The sequence below is a fragment of the Elephas maximus genome, chromosome 4, assembly GCF_024166365.1.
Source record: "Elephas maximus indicus isolate mEleMax1 chromosome 4, mEleMax1 primary haplotype, whole genome shotgun sequence".
Classification (NCBI taxonomy): Eukaryota; Metazoa; Chordata; class Mammalia; order Proboscidea; family Elephantidae; genus Elephas; species Elephas maximus.
In genome coordinates this window covers 79,707,894-79,729,236 of record NC_064822.1, presented here as the reverse complement: position 1 = coordinate 79,729,236, position 21,343 = coordinate 79,707,894, and the positions used below count along the sequence as shown (strand labels likewise).

The following is a 21,343-nucleotide window of genomic DNA, read 5'->3' as shown; positions in this document are numbered from 1 at the left end:
TTTAATTAAAATAATTAATTATAATCATAAAAAGGGGGAAATTGCAGTTTGGGGCTAAGGTAGGAAAAAGACAATGGCTTTGTACTTACTGCTCCATGAAGAACTGAGGCAGCGCAATGAGCAGGGTCCCAGCTCCCATAATTAGACACCCTGCTCCAATTATTTTTGGCCTGTGAAGTTTGGCTCCAAAGTAGCTAACAAATGTTATAACTAAGAGATTTCCTTTGGAGGAAAGAACAAAATGTTCATAAGTAAGAGAACTTTAAAAAAGGTCATAAGCATAATTATAAAACTCAATGAATGAATGTCTACAGCAGGTAGAAGGCCAAGCAATGGTTTGTTTTGACTAAACCATGCCCCACCCCCTCCATCTTTCCCATTTTGCCTTTCCTTTTTTTTTTTTTTTTAATCTGAGGCTTCTGCTATTACTTCAATCACCTCACTCCTTTGTCAAAATATTTTAATTTCCAATTCTCCTGCCTCTTTTTCATCCACCTTAATTTTTGTCTTTTTAAAGCCTTCTAACAAGTGATCAAAAATCATCGTCACCATTTCATTTATTAAAGTTTTCTATTAAGATTTTTATTAAAGTTCCCCAATTGCTCTTGAAATACACATTGTTTGAAAAGAAGTTGTTGAAATGATCCTCAGTGGTTGTAATAAATAATCCACTAAGTCTCAGAGGAAAGGAATTATGTCTGTGTGTGTGGCCTCACTGAAGTAGCCCCCTTACCTGGCACAGTATCGAGTAAGCGGTAGACCCTAAATAAATGGATGTACAAATATACATTACATATTCTCTCTTTAGCTAATATTGCCTATAGAGAATGTATAACAAACATAACTGTACTTACTTAAAAAGCAATCAAGTTATGAAACTCATATTTACACATATATGTTACAAGTTTGTTCATGTACTTTTTACAGAAGATAAGACTCATAAGAACCAAAATTACTCCATGTAACAAGTTCAGGAATACATCAATTTTATAACATCAATGTATACCTATAATATAAATATTATGAAACAGAAAATCTGCATAAAATATACTCATTTATATCTCTTGAAAAGTAATGAGAGTATGTGTTTTGAAGGTAGGCATTAGGCCTTTCTAAAATGCCTCCACTGAAGAATGTGATAAATTATTTTTTGGTTGGTGATGAAAATAACTGATTAAACACGCTTCAGGGCAGATGTTCTCACGCTTTGGTGTACATAAAAACTACTGGGAAGGATGATAGGAAAAATAGCAACTTGTTAAAAATGCGTATTCTTGGCAACTCCCAACAATTTGTGATTTCTCAGATCTGTGTCCAGACCAGGAAATCTGCATTATTAATACTAGCTCAAGTGTGTTGATTGGAATTTGTTCCTGGAACATGCTTTCATAACCATTGTTTAGAGTCTTAGAATTTAAGGGACTTTAAAGCTTTAGCCATTTTCATTTGGGATCCTTATTTTTTAACAAGTGCACTGCTAGACAGAGTAAGGCTTAGCAATTTCTCAGTAATTGATTATGATGGCTGAGGGTTGGTATTGCATTGAAGTTCTCTTCTATGTTTCCAATTTCTAGCCAACGTGTGCTCCCTTACATCTGTCTGTAAGCAATCATTTAATTTACTACTATTTAGTCAAATTGTCAGCTTCAGTCAATTGGAGAAAGAGCAGTGATTTCTATAGCCTTGAGGGCAGTCATAATGATAGTGAAAAAAGAGACTTTCACAGTGGCTCAAGACTTTATGACTCTGGGAAGAATTAAGTTCTTTTTAATTTTCATATTAAAAAAAATCTTAATTAAATATGGGATTTCCCATTTAAGTATATAGGAGAAGATATTTTGTATTACATTATATTGATAATTATCTCTATACTTTCGTTGATGTGTCATAACAGAACCAAAATGAAGTGAAAACTTTCAATTTATATGCACTGCCCTTCTGTCCTCCCTCCCCTGCCACCCCAACGCCTCCACAATAAAGGACTCATGTTTACAAGGCTGTTTCTGTGTTACATAAATGGATATGCTAAATACCAGGGGATATCATTTCAGCATCTGTGATATGTAGAGAAGGGTTTTTGCTTCCTACTCAATATCTTTTGAGTTCTCAGGTGATATACTTGGAAAATAAATAGTGATGAGTAATCTTTTAAAAGTCTATTTGGATATCAAAATTCTCCCCTACCTAGCATCACTAGCCCCTGAAAAAGGTCTGGAGAATTTTAAAAATATGTTTTGCCAAGTTTTCAAATATCAGATTCTTTCTCCCTCTGTCTTTCCTCCCTACGTCTCTCTCACTCCCTTTTCCCTCCCTTTCTCCCTCTCTCCCTCCCCCTTTCTGTTACCCACCTCACTTCTTCCCCCCCTCCTCCCTCTTACAGACTATTTCAGATTGCATAAAAGGAAAGCTACCCAACTCTTCTTATAAGACTAATACACCCTTGAAAACACAACTGGGCAAGAAAAAGGCAAGAAAAGACATTACTTTTCTTATATCTGCTGCTTACTGTAAATTGTTTCTGTTCTATGGATACCAGCTGCATCTGTACTTGTTTCCATTTATGATACAGTGTGTCAACCTTACCTTGACTCTCTATGACCCTTCGTTCAGTTCAGGGCTGTGGATACGGCAGGCACAATGGAATAAACTGATTACCCAAGCCTATTTAAGGAGTTTATACAGGGGAGTGATATGATCAGACACTTTAGAACCTGGCTACAGAACTGTGATCCATAGACTATCAGCATTCCTATCACCTGGAGCTTGTTCAAAATGTAAAATTATACCCCCCCCCAGAATCAGCATCTGCATTTTAACAAGATTGCCCAGTTATTTGTATGCATATTAAAGTTTGATTAGTACTGAATTTAGAAAGCTCCTTCTGGTATAGGATGATGAAAGACAGATTTGGGAAGCAAGAGCCTGAAGGCAAAAGTTAATCTGTTAGATCTTTTGATTCCTTATGTGACATTCAGAGTATAAATGGAAATATATGTTGTTGCTAGGTGCCATCAGGTAGGTTCCTACTCGTAGTGACCCTATGTACAAAGAATGAATCACTGCCTGGTTCGGTGCCATCTTCACAATCCTTGCTATGCTTGAGCCTGTCGTAGCCACTTTCAATTCATCTAGTGTCAAGCCACCACAGTACAGCAAACTGAATGGTGGATGGAAATATATTTAGCATAAACTAAAAACATAAATTGTGGAGCAGTAGGAAAAATCCCTTCAGTTTTCTGAAAGTTCTTCAGATGAAGGTGAACCTGGAGCAATTAGAGATTTACTATGCCGTATCTCTGAGTCCCAACAGACAGTAAGGACAGCAGAGGGTACTATTTTGTTTATTTCAAGAAAAAATTAAACCTCATCAGTTTATCAATTAAGGAAGTAGACTAACTGGGATTACACTTTTCAAGTACTCCCCAAATTACTCGGTCTTTTCAAGTTTCAAGAAGTCAATTGCTAATCAAAGACACCTGTGAGTAGAACTGTTCTTGCCTGCTCTGATCTAGTGTTCTTGTTCACTGAATCCCTTTTCTCTTCTGTCTAGTCATTGGATGGAAACCTCTTTTACAGTTTCACTTCTTAAATCATTGTGATAAATTTTTAGAGTCCATTTAGATTCTTCCAAATTTAAAAAATTGAATCATAGGACCTCCAGGACATATAACTGTTCTGTAAAGAGGCTCTCCCCATACTTTTAACTCAAAATACCATCAACATTTCATCATTTTTTTCATGCAGGGAAGCCTCTAATTCTGATTGGGATCTAAATTGTGTGAATCATACAACGAATTCCTGGGGAGGGAACTTATTGTTCATTGCCCTGAGACAGCAATCTACCGTAACACAAAAAAAAAAAAAAAAAAAAAACAAATCCACTGCTGTCGAGTCGATTCCAACTCATAGCAACCCTATAGGATGGAGTAGAACTGCGCCATAGAGTTTCCAAGGAGCACCTGGTGGATTTGAACTGCCGACCTCTTGGTTAGCAGCCATAGCACTTAACCACTACACCACCAGGGCTTCTGACACAGGTCATGGCAAATTCTGTCCAAACAAGATTTTCCAAATAGACTTCTTAGCAGAGAATGGAATACAATGACAACGTTGTTTAGCTGTGCCTAGAAACTTTGAGCTTAAAAATAATGTTGGGCATCCGCAATACCTACCAATTTCAAAACTACCATCAATAACTCCGACCAGTGAAGAAGGGATATCAAACCTTCTCTCTATCTGAGTGATGGTGCTCTTCAGATAGCCTTCTGTCAATGCTTTGGCAAAGTAAACGAAAGACAATGCACCAAGAAACACCTGGAAAAGGTGACACGTCACAGTCTGAATCCAGTTTAACACACAATTGGAGGCTTAATAAACAAAAAGATGAAAAGAACAATACTGTGCCTGTGGAAGCTAAAAACAAAGATGGAGTTATTTATGTCTAGTCTGGAAGAGCATGGCTGCTACCTAGTCTCACAAGGCAAAAGATAATAAGTACCTTAGCTTTTTAGAAATAGTAGTTAGCTTGTTTCTGCAGATTTATGTATAATCAACTGTCCCTGCTCTCTAACTCCTACATTCCAGACAAGCAGACGCCTGGCTATCTGAGAGTCACTCAGCAGGGATTAACCCCCTCAGACCTTCCACATTTGTATTCTTAAGCAAACTAACATTTCAGAGAAGAAATTATCTCAAAAGACATTTTAATGAATTTCTGAAAAACCAGCTAAAACCACCCTGACTTCTTGGACTACTTTATTTCCCCCTGACTGTATAACCGCCTCCCCCTGCCCCACCCCATGCTGCCACATTTCTTTGGAACATATGGTTTAGGCTGTATGTTTCTCAATCCTTGAACTGTTGATTGAGTATTAAGTCTCTGGTATTGTTTTTAACTTTGTTTCCGTTCTCAGAAATCCTTTTACAACACAAACTAAGAATAACATAAAATGGTGTTAAGCTTGTTATCATTAAGGTTAAATTAAAGCACTGCTGTAGGTTTACCCTCAGCCTGAAGTTCATGTAGATTTATAAAAGCTCAACCTCTCTTGGAAATAACAGACCTTCAAAATGTAAGTTTAATTTTTTTTTTTTTTGCTTCCCTTCTGGCCCCACCTCCAGCCCCCAAAAGAGACATTCAAAGAACTCTTGCTTTGAAAAGAAGATTCAGTGTGGTGAGGCAAAGAAAAGGAGCCATTCACAGATAAGAAAATAAAACAAATGAACACTATAAGCCAAACGCGTAGTATCTAATAACAAATCCAGCACTCATGATTATGTGTTTCATAATAATGATATGTGCACCATGCTGTAATAGACTGAAAAAGTAGAACTACTCTTTGACTGGGAGCCCTGGTGGCGCAGTGGTTAAGAGCTTGGCTGCAAACCAAAAGGTTGGCAGTTCGAATTCACCAGCTGCTCTTTGGAAACCCTATGGGGCAGTTCTACTCTGTCCTGTAGAGTCACTATGAGTCAAAATTGACTTGATGGAAATGGGTATATACTATTAGATTGAAAAACCAGAACTAACATTCCTTGTGTTTAAGTTCAAACTCAAGTTAAATTCTTATTTAACTTATTTAAGTTAAATTCTTTTCCAATGCAAAACACTTCTTTGATACCTAGGTTGTATCTTTTGCTAGGCCTGGCTATGTTATGAAGTATCAACAGGGCAAGCTAGCATTTATATGAGTCACATAAAATACCTACTAAAATGCAGGTCTGTCACTTACAGTGTGACAAGGAAAGTCAAATTTCTCATTTATAAAATGTGAATAACACGGTTGTTCATAGGTTAGATACTATAACTGTGCAGAGTACAGTATCTGGTCTATGGTAAATGCTCAACAAATATCAGTTTTCTCTGTCTCCTTTTTCTTTAAAAGAAGCATTAAAATGAGCTTGTTGTTGTTAGATGCCTTGGAGCTGATTTTGACTCATAGTAACTCCATGTAGGAAAGCACTAGTTAATAATTTCACCTACAAGATTGGGTAGAGATTGCTTTCACTGAGTGCTAAGATATGGTGTTAATAAATTATACCTAAGTTTGTTTTTTAAAAAGGAAAAAAAAAATTCTCACTTCTAGGTACATATAATGAAGATACTAGGATAGAGAACCAAGAGCTTCTACTCCACATAATTGTTACTCTACCTTCAGCTCACCACAGCATGGTTGTTTTTCCTCTGGGCAGGGATAGTCTGTTTTTAAGGAAGGGCTTCCAACAGGCTGCACTGAAGTGTTACAGCATAACTGGATATTTTCTTTGGGTGAAGTATCCATTATGAAAATGTTTCTTGACTCTGATCTGTTAAAATTGATTTTAAAAGTAAAAAAAAATAATAATACAAACCTATAAAATTCACTAAGTATTTTTATTTTACAGTAGACCACAATTCAATAGATGTAATTTTAAAGTGAAGCTACCTTTTGTTGCCATGGTAAATTGGCAAAAATTTTCAATTAAAATCTACCAGGATATTCGATTAACTGATCTTGCTACTGAGACTTTAGCCCAGCATTCTTTCTCAACCCCTTCGGTTTAAGCCTTATTATGGCAAAGAATAAATTTAAATGTTGCCTTTGGAATAAATAACGAGGCAGAATTTTGCTAGCTTTGTGGTCTTGCCAGCTTAAAGTAGAAGCAAGCAGGAAAGGAAGAAGAGGGATTCAATCATTTGCGTATTGATTCATTAGAATTAAGCCTTTAAATCCATCTTCTCAGCAGAGAGGATGGAAAGAGGTAACACCCATCGTAGATCACTATAGGCACATTGTGATTCCCATAGTTCAGTAACACCCAAAGTAAGGCTTAAAATAAGGTGAGAAGACATAAACTAGCTTGTGTATCATCTTAGCATGAGAAGTAAAGAAGTCGCATAACGTAATTCAGCTGAAACCACAGTCTTTGGCGTGCCTTAAAGTAAGGAAGGCACCCTCCCTTCCTGTATTTCCATTTCCTACCCTCCTCTTGGAAAACCTGGTGGTGTAATGGTTAAGAGCTATGGCTGCTAACCAAAAAGTTGGCAGTCCAAATTTACCAGGTGGCCCTTGAAAACTCTATGGGGCAGTTCTACTTTGTCCTGTAGGGTTCTATGAGTCCCCTCACTCTTCTGTCTCTACCAAGCCCTCAGCACCATCACATATGCTAACCCTGTTTTTTCCTTGTTTATATCAATATTTACACATCCAATGCCTCCACTTCTTCAGGATTCAGCATAGCTCATTGCCTATCTGATAAACCAATCTAAGTCAAAACCTGTTGCCATCATGTTGATTTCGATTCATGGTGACTCCATGTGTTATAGAGTAGAACTGCTCCATAGAATTATCTTGGCTATAATCTTTATTGAAGTAGATAGCTAGGCCTTTCTTCCAGGGTGCCAGTGAGTGGGTTTGAGCCACCAACCTTAAGGTTGACAGTCAAGTACAGACCATTTGTGCCATCTAGGGACCTCTCAATCTAAGTCAAGGGATTCAAATATAAATTAATTTATGGATCAACCTAAATAATCATCAGATGATGAGATCGTATGTTAATGGAAATTTTCTATATCTTTGTTACACTAACTAAAGCAATAGCATTAAGAGTAAAATTGCATGTACTGTAATGTAAATTCAGGCTTATTATGCCTATGTGGATATCATTCTGAGCTTATGCAATGGAGTTCATGCTGTTCTGTATTTACTAAACCTCATCTTTCATAGTTTTAGTTTGTAGATAACAGCTTATGCTGAAAAATAATAGTAAATAGCAGCATAATCACTTAATCACTCTGTTTTAAAATATGGAGGTAAACCTCAGAAGAAATACCTGAACACTTTAAAAGTGGATTCCTCCAGGGAGTGGGAAATGCGTCAAGAAAGGGTAAGGCAGGAAGCTTAAAAAAATTATTACTAGCCTGTAGACTATTTGACTTCATACATACAAAAAAACCCGTTGCCATTGAGTCAATTTCTACTCATAGTGACTCTACAGAACAGAGTAGAACTGCCCCACAGAGTTTCCAAGGGGCACCTGGTGGATTCAAACTGCTAACCTTTTGGTTAACAGCCGTAGCTCTTAACCACTACACCTTTAGGGTTTCTTTTGACTTCATTAACTTGCATAGCTTTGATTTAAAATTAAACATTTTTTCAAAAGGAAAGAAAAGTGAGTGCAAGAGAAAAGCAAAAAAAAAAAAAAAAAAAAAAAAACACAAAAAGGGCTGATGTTAATGAAGTGCAAATGACAAAACACAAGGATATAAAGGATATATAAAAACAGATGTTTAGGAGTATAAGACAAAAATTATGCACTACAATAGAAATAACTATGAAGTCTTGGAAAAAATGAATAACCATCTATCAAATAGTAATTACCTGTATTGACACCAATCAGAAGAGTAAAATAGCCAAGGAAAACATTGAAAAAAATACTTTAAAATTACCCCTAAAAAAGATGACAAAGGACATGTGATGTAACAAGAGTGCTCTATCCTTCAAAAACAGACAGCAGATAATGGGAACAGATGATAATAGTCTCCATTCAATTGACAATGTGAGGATTATCTTGATAACAAAATCTGATAAAGATACCACAAAAGGGAAAACGTTAGACCAAGCCCACAAACTAAATACTAACTAACAAGTCAAAATTAGTTATTATTCTAAAATAATGATTTATTTTAAAATGCAATAATTAGTTAAGAGTAGGAAATTTATTAGCCTAAGTCATTCCATTAAGAATTCAATATGAAAAAAAAACCTCAGTAGATGTAGTATAATAAAACTCAGTAGGCATTCCTGACTGAAACACAAGGATGTCATTCTGCTGAGCATCACGTAGCTGCCATGAATCGGGGCCTGACTCAAGGGCAGCTAACAACACCTGTAACAACTTCTCCAGGACCATACTCTCCCATAACAATAGAAGATTTGAGAAACATTGGGCTGTACAATGTTAAATAGATTTCTAGACTTTGGAACTGCTCAGGACCTTTAATCAGACTACTGGAGGGACTCATTGCTTATAAGGAATAAATAAATAAAAACAACTAAATGATCCAAAAGTCCAACAAATTATGGCTATATCCATGCAATGAAATCTTTTGTAGCCACTAGAGATTAGCGTAAAAAGTAAATATAATTATATAAAACTATGTCTATTACAGAGATAATTTTAAAAATGCATTCTACAAAACAGTATATCTAATTCCTTATTTTATAAGAAAACAAACACATTCACATATGTATATACATAGAAACAAAAGCTTTTGAAAGCTTATAAACAAAAAGTTAACAATGATTATTTCTGGTTGGAGCATCACAGAAGTTTTTTTTAAAGATGTTTTGTGTATCCGTATTTTCTAATTTTATACAACAAACACATATTTCTTGCAGAAAAAATAATAAAAGCTTGATATTACCACATGAGAAATGTACATACTAAAAAGATTTAAAAATACAAAACAAAAGTTACAGTTTAAAATGCAATCTCCTTCCAAGAATTAAACTATATAATTCAAGTTAGCCTACTGATTTAGGGATTCAGGTATCATATTATTTCTTATCAGTCATAACATTAAAGCACATTACTGAAAAATGCAAGTAAATTGCTTAATCCTAAAATATACTCCCACTTACACTAAATTTATCTTTAAAAAATTCCAAGTGTTACAGCTAAAATGTTAATATTAAAGACGGGGAAAAATCATTTGACAACAACATTAAAGCACTAAAATATATTAAGTGTTATTATATGTAGAGATATTGACACAAAAATCACCCTAATTAGAAAGGAGAAGTGATAACAAAAACAAGAGAACTATTGTCATCTTAATTAGTGTTGTGTTAGGGCAAAATAATATCCAGCTGAAATTATTGACACTGTACAGCTTTACTGAACACGTAATTCCATCTCGATGGCTAACAGGCAAATTGTCTCAGGTATATTATATTACAAGGAAGCTATAGTTTATGAGCATCAAGCTTCGTATTCCCCCCCAAGAAAGGAGGGGAAAGGAAGCACAGTGGCACGAATAGAAAGATTCTAGGAGCCTGCAGGCTCTCTCTTTTTTTGCAATTGCAGAAGCAGAAAAAGAACATACAGTTATTTATAAGGTTTCGCATTTGGAAAACCTTAGTTCTGCCACTTGAATAGAATAATCTAGGAAAAGACTTATGGCAAAGTTTTTATATGACACCCTGGGTTGGAGTGTAACTCTTTCTGGAAGCCAAGGAAAATCAGGCCAAGCAGCTTTTCTTAATTTCAGCTTAAAAAAAAAAAAATCAAATTCTCTGCTGACATAGATTTGAAACCAATCCTTCAGTCTTCAAAGAGTGCAGGTGGCTTGGAAAGGTTGTAGTTGGATCAGACAGCAGCTCTGAACCTCTGTGCCCTGGTCTATTGACTTAGGATCTATCCAGCAGCCTTCAAAGGCAGCTGCAAAGACAGTTATACAGGCAGCCACTTCCCATCACTCTCTCTTCTGTATCATCTTGCTTGAGAAACACATCTGTACTAGCTAGTCTCCTGAACACCAGGACCCCTCCCTTGGAATGGTCTAAAAAATAACCATAATGATACTTGTTAAGTAGTGTGTGTTGCTTAGAAAGCTGACCCCCACAATTCAAATAATTATTTGTGTCAGATCCACAGATCTTACTTATCAGATTCAGAAAGCACTATTTCTGTGCCCGGTGGCTTATGTTCTTTATTTCTAATCTTCAAAACAACACCACAAATTGGGTATAATTGCCACCATACAGAAAGTACTGTGGCTCCAAGAAATGTCTTGTCAGAGGCTACCCAACTAACAAGTATCAGAGTCAAATTTGAACCCAGATCTGAGTTTACCTAACTTCTTTAACCCACCTCTTCTTCTGTTCTCACTAACCTAACAAGGGGACCATCAAATTCCAATGAGAAGTTTTACGGATAGGACACAAAGGCACGTGTAAGTAAGAATCCGGTGTAATCATCACAAAACACTCTTACCTGGAGGTGGAGACCAAAGACAGCCAGTGACCCTCAGTGAACTCAGGCAAAACCACACTCCTCAGACTAAAAGAGGAAACTCAGGTGAAGTCTACAACAGTTTCCAGCAGTTTTGTCAGGTGAAGAGAGCCTGGATGGACACAGAATTAGAATAGGTTATGGGAAAAAGAAGATGAAGGGCATGGTCTCGCCCCTGGGCAATCTTGTGCCTTTCCTCTTTCCTCCTGGCCTCTTTTCTCTGGCAGTGTGCAGAGAACTGGCCAGGCTGGCAAAGCCACTGACGTGCATCTCAGCTCTCAGGGCACAAAAAGAGCTGAAGCCTTTGAGCCATTTCTTTGCAATTTGCTGCAAGTTTAAGGCCACACGTGATAAAGCTTTCTTTATGGGAGAGAGTGGAAAAAAAGACCACTTGTGATCTTACTTGCTGATCCCAGAGAACACAGCTCTGCAGGGGTGCAGAGGGTAAGGTAACAGGAGCAGGAGGAGGGATGGAAGTCTGTAACAGATATCCCTCCTTCTCCTTCCAAGAAATTTTTTAAGCCAGCCACAATTTGGGGACATCACTGGGATCCTTCTTTTTTTTAAAAGGCTCTTGGGCTAAATCTCTGCATTGGGATTCTAGACACTGCACGGACTGCATATTAGGTCAGAATCAAGGCTCTGAAGTTCTTTCCAGAAAGAGGTGATTATGAAGGATACATGTTCAGTTGCTCACAACCACAATTCTAGGAGTCTTGAAAATAGAAGAAGAAAAAAAAAAAAAAAACAGAATTTTTGGCATTCAATTGTTTATTCAACCAAATTCCAAGGAATAAAAACTCCTCTTTCACTGAGAAATTCTATAATTCTAATAAATTCTTTTAACAAGAGAACTGTTTTAGAGGATTTTGAGCAGTATTGGCTTGCATTTGGTTTATGCTAATAAATGAATATGCTACTGGAATTATCCAAGATCCACTGTGTGATGGTTAAGGTTGTGTGTCAACTTGGCTGGGCCATGATTCTCAGTAGTTTGGTAGTTAAGACGTAGTTTACTAGCTATGTAATAATGTAATCACCTCCATGATGCGATCTGTTATGAGTAGCCAATCAGTTGAAAGGGCATTTCCTTGGGGGTGTAGCCTGCATCCAATATAAGTGGAGTTTCTGGCAAAGCTCATTGGCTTTTTTTGGCTCTGGATCCTGCAGCTGGCTCCTGTTCATCTCGCCTCTGGTTCTTGGGACTTGAGTTAGCAGCTTGTGAGCTAGAGGCCTGCTGTCTGACCTGCTTATCTTGGGTTCACCAGCCACTGAAGCTATGTGAGTCAAGAGAGCCTGAAGCATGACCCACAGATTGGGACTTTCCGGCCTCTACAAACTCGTGAGCTATTTCCTTGATATAAATCTCTGTTTCTATATATATATTTCTATGCTTCTCTGGAGAACCCAGCCTAAGATACACTGTATTGTTAAATGACTGTGACTGTGGGTAACTCACTTAACTTAGTTACTGTCTCAACTTCTTCCTCTGTAAAACAGTTTTTACTGAAAAAAAAAAAAAACACAAAACAAAAAACAACGGGGTCCCTGCAGGAGATGGATTGACACGGGAACAATTGGCTCAAGCAAAATGATGATTATGAGCACGGCACAGGACTGGGCAATGTTTTGCCCTGTGGCACACAGGGTCGCTATGAGTTGGAACCGACTCAACAGCACCTAACAACAAGAACATCAGAGATCGGAAAAGGAATCATGTTAGAGAAAGGATTTGAATGCTGTAGAAAGAGACCAAATTACAGTTTCAGAAAAGAACTGCATGTCTTGGTATAATATTTAATATACATTTAATTATGTTGTTTAATATATTAAAGAAGAGACAGTATTTATGAGCAAAACCGCAAGGGCCTACTTTCCCTTACCAAGGCATGCAATTCTTTCCTGAGAGTGTAATTTGGTGTATTTCTAAATTGTTCAAATCCTTTCTCTAACATGATTCCTTTTTAAATCTCTGTAGCCAACACTTAACATTACTCTTTTGAATGTACATAATATTTTACATGCTGTTCCGAGCTTCTCATAAATAGCCTTACACTGAATTATATCCTACCTCAGCCACTCATTCCCACTTTCATACTCTAGACCTGAAGTCACAAATTGTTTCTGCAAAAGGTCAAATAGCAAATATTTTCGGCTTTGTGGGTCATGCAATCTCTGTTATGATCACTGAACTCTGCCATTATAGTGTAAAATTAACCATAGATAATACATAAATGAATGAGTGTAGTATTGTTTAAAAAAAAAATTATTTGCAGAAAGAGATGGCTGATCAGATTTAGCTCACAAGCCATGGTTTGCCAACCCCTGCTCTAAACTTTGGGATTATCAAACTCTACACACCCTCCATAATCTCAACTTCCATTATCCTATTCTATAACCAACACCTTCTGAATTTCCAGATTATTTCTTCTAATACTGAAACTCCCAAATGTCCTTTGGCCTCACTGGGTCCTGAAAACCAAATGCAATCATTTCATGCAATCCTTTTAATCATTCCTTTCTGTGCACCCTCATTTCCTTTGTTCCTCCTTCAATTTGTTGTTCTTCCTTGGCAAAATTCATCTGGGTTGTAACCAACTCCCTGGCTACTCCATGATTTCATTAACATTGTTTTAAGCCACTGAAGAACAACTCACTAATGTGCTATCAGGTCTTATTTCAAATTTATGACTACTAAGCTCACTGGGTCTTAAAGATGTTAAATATACCTTTTAATAGCCTAATCACTCTCAATCTCTCCTGGATGATGTCTCTTCTCAAAACTTCAGTATTACTTTCCCTACCTCACTATCAGCTGATGACCTTGCTTAAAGAATTCCCTAATGAAATAGAAACAATCAGGAGAGAAATTTCACCATCTTCCATCACCACAACTACTCTCCACCTATGTATGTATTTGTATTATTTGTCTTCCCTTCTCTTCTTATAGATGAATAATCCTTCACCTAAGGCCAAGATTTAGTTTACACTCCTTATCTCCATTCTTCTTCTCCAATTACTTTTCTACCAAGTCTACCACTCCACTATAACTACTTTATTAATAACTCTAAAGATCTTCACATTCATAAAACCAGTGGTCAATTTTCAGATCTCATTTTAATTGACCTGTTAGCAGAATTTTATACCATGGATTCTACCTTCTCTCTGACACATTTTCTTCTCTTGGTTTTTGTAACACCACACTCCCTTAATCTTCCTTTTTCCTCAGTGGTCATTTGTTTTTAGTCTTCATTGCTGGAGTGTAGAACAGTTCAGTCCTTGGAATATCTTCTCTGCTCTATGTACTCTTAACTCCATTAATGACGTGATCCAGTCTTGCAGTTGTTAAATACCATCTAAAATGTCAGATCAAATAGGTTAAAAAAATTTTTATTGTGCAAAATTTGCATTAGGAGTTTCTGAACATTAAATATTTTTATATTTTTGTGCATGTGTGTGTTTGTTTAAAGCTATAGATATAGCCAGATTTCTTAACTCTCTCCACTGAAAAGATCTAGAAACAATGATCAACCAAGTAGCAATGAGCACCACTAGCATTGAATTTGGGTCTCTAAATACCATTTCCTAATAAAAGGAACCATGGATCCTTGATATATGACTGATACTAGATCTGGGGATATTAGATGAGCCTGGAATACCTTTGTCATACTAGAAATCAACAAGACATTGAAGATTAGGTTGTGCCCAAAGGACTCAGCCAACGCAAACAAACACCTACTAGCCTAATACAGGACCATTTCAGCATCAATAAGAATAATAACTGTAATTGTTGAAGCATATAAAATATTTATATTCTTGAATTTCTAAGGACATTCCAAAAAGTCATATGTCAGCTTTGGATGATTTTAAGGAATCATTTCAGTGTTTTGAAAACTGGAACATTATTGGAAACATTATGCATTTATCCTGCCTTTCTTATTCATTATATTCATAAATGACACCAAAGAATAGAAAGTAAGGCAAAATCTCTTTATAGAAGTATTCCAACAAATAAATACCCAATGAATTAATGAGTTTTGCAGTGGTCATCAATGGACAATATCACAAGGGAAATGGCCAGATATTTTAAACACGTTGATTGAAGTTAAAAGTTTAAAACACTACTCTTAAAGCAGTCTACCTAGCTACCTCCAAACAAAACTAATTTTATCTAGCTTAAAAAAATTTTTTTTTTCTTTTTAAAATTAGACCTATATATTATCAGTGATTAGGAAACCCTGGTGGAGTAGTGGTTAAGCGCTACAGCTGCTAGCCAAAATGTTGGCAGTTCAAATACACCAGGCGCTCCTTGGAAACTCTATGGGGCGGTTCTGCTCTGTCCTATAGGATCGCTATGAGTTGGAATTTACACGACGGCAACGAGTTTGGTTTTTTTGTTTTTATCAGTGATTAAGAGCTTGGCTGTTAACCAAAAGGTTGGTAGTTGTCCACCAGCTGCTCCTTGGAAACCCTATAGGGCAACTCTACTCTGTCCTGTAGGGTTGTTATGCGTCGGAATCCACTCAATGGTGTAGGGTTTGTTTTTGGTTTTGTTTATCAGTTTACAGGATACACAGGGAAGAAAGGAACATGTTAAATGACATTATAAAGGTGAAATCAGAAAAATCCAAAGGGCCGAATGTCTTTAGGAAAAACAACTAATTTTTCCCAACAAAGATCATGAGAGAAAAAAAGAGAGAGAGAATAATATTAAAAGAGACTTACTAATTGACTCAATCAATTAAAATGTATGACCCTTGTTTGCATACCTGTTCAAAAAAGTAAAAATCTGTAACAAGAAGATTTTATAATCTTGAAAGATTTATAACCTCAGAAATGTGAATGCTGCATGGATATTTGATGTATTAAGGGGTTTTGTTATTTATTTTAGAGATGATAAAAGCACTGTTCTATTTAAGGGCACTTACCTTTCAGTGGTAAATATTGAACTATTTACAGATAAAATTATATGACATGTTGGATATTTTCAAAATAATTTTTGGGGGAAGTGTTTAGTGTACAAGGAAAAGTCAAATTTCAATTTTCTCTCACCAAATTGTACAGCTCAATTGCAATGTCAAATCAATCTATTATCAGTTCTGTCCTACTTTATTCTATTTCTGTTCTGACACCAGCTGTACATGCAGCACTTCTTCCTCTGACCCTAACCAGCTGGGGCTAGGTCAGATCTCACAAGTTAAAGGACACAATCCCCCAGACTGCCAAGTAGGCTCAAGACTTCAGAGACCAGCTGCAAGCTTGGGAATTCCGAGAGCTCCACTCACTTCTGACCAGCTGGCTAAAAATTAAGTGTTTTTCTTCTACCCCTTCAGGATGCCAAGTGCAACCTCAGGACCCTCTGGGCTCCCTCATTTCTGACCTGCTGGCTATAAATTTGGCAGATTCCCTCAACTCCCTCAGGATACCAGCCATAAGATCAGGGGTTCCCAGTCCCCTTCGTTTCTGACTTGCTGGCTGTCATTACTCCCTTGGGTTTGATAATTCACTAGAATGACTCACAGAACTCACAAGAAGTGCTTTACTTATAATTCAATATGCTGTACGCTGTGGCCACAACAATGGACTCAAGCATACCAATGATCCTGAAGATGGTGTGAGACTGGGCAGTGTTTCAGCAGCTGTACATAAGTTTGCCATGAGTCTGAGCCAACTTGACAGCAACAAAAAAAATAAAGCATAAAACTCAGGATCAGTGTGTTGAAGAGACAAATAGGGCAACGTCGTGTAGGATTTTATCTTAGAAAATTGATAGAGAGATACTCAGGTTTGACATGCATAAATTTGTTTAGTTTATCGCAAGGTAGTTATGGCAAGGCACACAAGTAAGACCTCAAAACATTCATTTAGAACTGGAGAATCAGGATTAACAACTACAACGTTAGTTCAATGGCTCGAGTCCAAATCTTTAGACTTCAGGCTTTTATCATTAATGAAAGGTCCCAGAAGGAAGCTGACTCACCACTTGAACTTGGGGAAGGTCCTTTGTAGGCAGGGTCTGAGGTAGACGGTGACAGGCAGAGACTCAGTAGACACTCATGCTTGTCTTAGTCTTCTCTCAGCAAGTAAGCAGAAATTTAAGATTTATACGTGAACTTGTCACCTTGGCTCCACACGTAAGGGCCAATGTGATGTCAAAGACAGTACGTTATGTCTTTTCTCCAGGGTTAGGGATTAGTCAAATGACACATCTTTTCTTCAATTTAGATATTAGAGAGGTTGTTTAGCCTTATGTCTCAAGGGTAGTTTACAAAGATAAACCATGTTATGTCTTGTTTATCACAACTATTACATCAAAGTCAACTTAAAGGTTGTTTACCACATTCTTCACATACTGCTTTGTTTCTGTGTCTAAGTTAAGAAAATTTCTAAATAGCTTTCCTATGACTTGCAGGTTTCTAATGACTTATGGTTAATATTAGAGAGCCCTACAAAGGTAGACATATTTCTAAGTTCATGTTACGAATGCTTATACATATATAGTTAACACACTTGGCTGCTAACCAAAAGGTCAGTGATTTGAACCCACCAGCCACTCCTTGGGAGAAAGATGTGGCTGCCTGCTTCCATAAAGATTACAGCCCTGGGAACCCTATGGGGGCAGTTCTACTCTGTCCTATAGGGTACCTATGAGTTGGAATCAACACGACAGCACCCTACAACAACACACATATATATTTTAAATCATAGTAGTAACTTTTACCTTACAGGATTTGAGATCATTATTAACAAAACAAAACAAAACAAAAAAAAACCCAGTGCTGTTGAGTTGATTCTGACTCACAGCAACCCTATAGGACATAGTAGAACTGCCCCGTAGAGTTTCCAAGGAGCACCTGGTGGATTTGAACTGCCAACCCTTTGGTTAGCAGCCGTAGCACTTAACAACTACGCCACCAGGGTTTCCGTGAGAGGTTTCCTTACATGGGGCTTTCATTTCCTGAAGGACACGCTGTCCCTACCATGTGTGTTGATGTCTTTCACCAGCCAGGAACCCCACTGAGCTTCTGTGTCCAGATTTGTTATTGGGGCCTCATTACATAGTTATCACTGATTGCATCAGCCCACATCCACTTCTGTCAGCTGTTATCAACAGGTAGGCTTTCTTGCCTGGCCAGCCCCCGCTTGAGTCACCTCATTAGCGTAAACTTTCAGGTGTGATCTCGTGGCCCCTAGATAACAAAGCATCTCAACTACTCAGGAAAAACTAAGGGTTTAGAGTCATCCCTCAGGTACCAAGGACAAAGACAAGTTACTTTAGGTAAAGTGAATGTAAACCCCGTAAGATGGAACAAAAATTGTTGTTTACTACTAGCACCCAAATCATGGTGACCCATGAACAATAAAACAAAGCACTGCCAGGTCCTGAGCCATCCCCATGATCAGTTGCAGATCGGACCATTGTGATCCATAGGGTTTTAACAGGCTGATTTTCAGAAGTAGATCACCTGCCTTTTTTTCTCCTCTGCTGTAGCCTGGAAGCTCTACTGAAACCTATTCAGCATCGTAGCAACATACAAGCCACCACTAACAGACGGGTGGTCTCTGCACATGAGGTGGATTAACTGGGAATTGAACCTAGGTCTCCCAGATGGAAGATGAAAATTCTCTCACTGAACTACCAATGCCCGCAAACAAGGTCGGCCGTACGTTATCAATAGTTTGAGCTCAGTGACAGGTACCTAGGGTTCATTATACTATGTTCTTTAACTGGAATGTGTTTCAAAATGTCCATAACTGAATTTTAACTAAAAGCTGTTAGTGCGTGAATCCCAAATTTTTATCTCTGCTCCAGGACTTTCCGTAAGCTACAGAATTTCCCTCTCCTCCAATTCAGAAGGCTTGCTCCCTGTCCACTCTCTATCTTTGCTCAAGTTTTGCCTTCCTCATGAGATCACCCTGATCAACCCATTAAGGTGTAATTAAAGTTGTTATTGTTGTGATTAGTTGCCGTGGAGTCGCCTCTGATTCATGGAAACCTTACTTAGGACAGAACAAGATATTGCCCAGTCTTCTGCCATCCTCACAATTGTTCCTACGTTTGAGCCCATTGCTGCAACCACAGTGTCAATCCGCCTCATGGAAGGTTTCCCTCATTTGCACTGATCCTCTGCTTTACCAAACCTGATGTCTTTTTCTAGCAACTGGTTTTTCCTGACGCCGTGTCCAAAGTAAACAAAGCCAAGTCTCACTATCCTTTCTTCTAAGGAGCATTCTATCTGTACTTCCTCCAAGATGGATTTGTTCATTCTTCTGGCATACACTGTGTATTCAATACCCTTGCTAACTCCATAATTCCAATGCGTTAATTCTCTTTCTACCTTCTTTTTTCATTGTCCAGGTTTCACATGCATATGAGGTGATTGAAAATACCATGGTTCGAGTCAAGCACACCTTAGTCATCAAGGTGACATCTTTGCTTTTTAACACTTTAAAGAGGTCTTTTACACACTTTAAAATGGGGAGATTACTCTAGATAATTTGGCCCCAGTAAAAATCACATGAACCCTTAAAAATGGAGGATTTTCTCCAGCTGGAGGCAGAAGAGATGTAGCAGAAGTCAGGAAGTTTCCAGGTGTAAAAAGGAATTCCATGCCATTGCTGGTTTAAAGATGAGGTGGGTAGCAACACCAGGAGGAACGTGGGCAGTTTAAGAATCTGAGATGGCCAGTGAACAGCCAGTAAGGAAACGGGGACCTCAGCCCTACAACTGCAAGGAATTGAATTCTGCTAACAACCTGAATGCTCTTGGAAGTAGACTCTTTCTCAGAGCCTCTAGATATGAGCCTAGGCCATCGGACACCTGGCTTTTAGTCTGTGAGACCCAAAGCAGAGAGTCCAACCAAGCCTGTTTGAACTTCTGACCTACAGAGCTGTGAGCTGATAAATTTGCATTGTTTTAAGTTTTCAAGCTTGTGGTAATTTGTTATGGCAGAAATAGAAAACTAATACGTTATCTTTGTCTACTTCAACGTCTCTAGAGACCAGACCTTCAGTGAGTTAACCTCTGGCATCTGTCAGGGAAAAGCCAGTCAAAACAACAAGACTTCAAGGAGCTGTTCCATCCCCCTGAGTGCAAACTACAAAGTGTGACTCAATGCCTTCCCCCACCTACACGCTGTCCCATCCAGCTGCTTGTTCCCAGTAGTCCATAGGATCCCAGAGAGCCTGGGCAGCTAGGAAATACTTTGGCTATGACAGATTTCAGAAAAGGTGTGTGTAAGGCACCTTCCTTAAGCCAGCAGTAAAGTCAGAAAGAATGTTCAGGCTATGAAGCAGCTCTAGGACTAAAAGAAGCAAGACTGTTGCTTAAATCTGTTTTACCAAGCAGAAAGATTTATGATTACTTAAGAACTAATTTTATTATTTTTTTCTTTTTATTGGTCTTGGTGTCACATCCATACCCCAAACTCCATCCTATGTAGTTCAGTGGACATAGCAATGAGCTGTAGAGCTGGACCGAGTATGGATTAGTGTGACCAAAAAACCAAAATGAAACCAGTTGCTATCGAGTTTATTCCAACTCATGGGGATGCCATTAGTACTGCACGCCATAGGTTTTCAATGGCTGATCTTTCAGAAGTAGATGGCCAGGCCTTTCTTCTGAGGTGTCTCTAGATGAACCGTCAACTTTCAATTAGTAGTCGAGTGTGTTAAGTGTTTGCACCACTCAGGGACTCCAGAGTGACCAAGGACATACTAATCTGATTTCTGAGGCTTTCTGTTACAGGTGGCAGTTGTGGCCATCGCATTCCTCTGGCCTGGTTCTCAGGCTCCATTAGAACTTACCATCTTCACTGGTTCATACCCTCTCACACAAACTAGTCTTTCTTTACCTAAGACCAGTTTTGAGGGCACCGAACTGCAGGAAAGAAAGAGGACGATTAAGCTGATTGACTGGTTACTGTCTCCCTTGCACTGAGGACCAGAGCATCCCTGTAAGAGGAAAGCCCTGGGAAAGGGATAAATCACAAAGAAGACTTAGACAATCTTGCCTTGTTGTGCTCCATGTAATTGGAAGAATTCATTTGTGTATGTGTATGTGTATATGTAAATGCTACATTGATATAATTGGCCTGAGAAACCAAACCAAACCCATTACCGTCGAGTAGATTCCAACTCATAGTGACCCTACAGGACAGAGTAGTACTGCCTCATAGGATTTCCAAGGAGTAGCGGATGAATTTGAACCACCTGCCTCTTGGATAGCAGGTGAATATTTAGCCACTGCGCCTCCAGGGCTCCATGATTTGCCCAAGACCTAGAAATGTAAATGATAAATGCCTGGTTCCTCTGGGGTAGGGAGTTTCTGGGTGGTACAAACAGTTAA

At 38.1% G+C, this 21,343-nt stretch overlaps 1 protein-coding gene across 1 annotated transcript in view; it reads right to left on the bottom strand.

Annotated features, from left to right (window-relative positions):
* SLCO1C1 (solute carrier organic anion transporter family member 1C1) overlaps positions 1-11,103 on the bottom strand; it is a 54,153-nt gene extending 43,050 nt beyond the window's left edge. The window contains exons 1-4 of the mRNA XM_049882597.1: positions 10,978-11,103; positions 6,153-6,306; positions 4,173-4,314; positions 90-222 (exon numbers count right to left, since the gene is read on the bottom strand). Of these exons, the coding sequence (XP_049738554.1) occupies positions 90-222; positions 4,173-4,314; positions 6,153-6,281 (404 nt within the window). The 5' untranslated portion in view covers positions 6,282-6,306; positions 10,978-11,103. The remainder of the gene's footprint in view (positions 1-89; positions 223-4,172; positions 4,315-6,152; positions 6,307-10,977) is intronic.
* Positions 11,104-21,343: the final 10,240 nt, after the last annotated feature.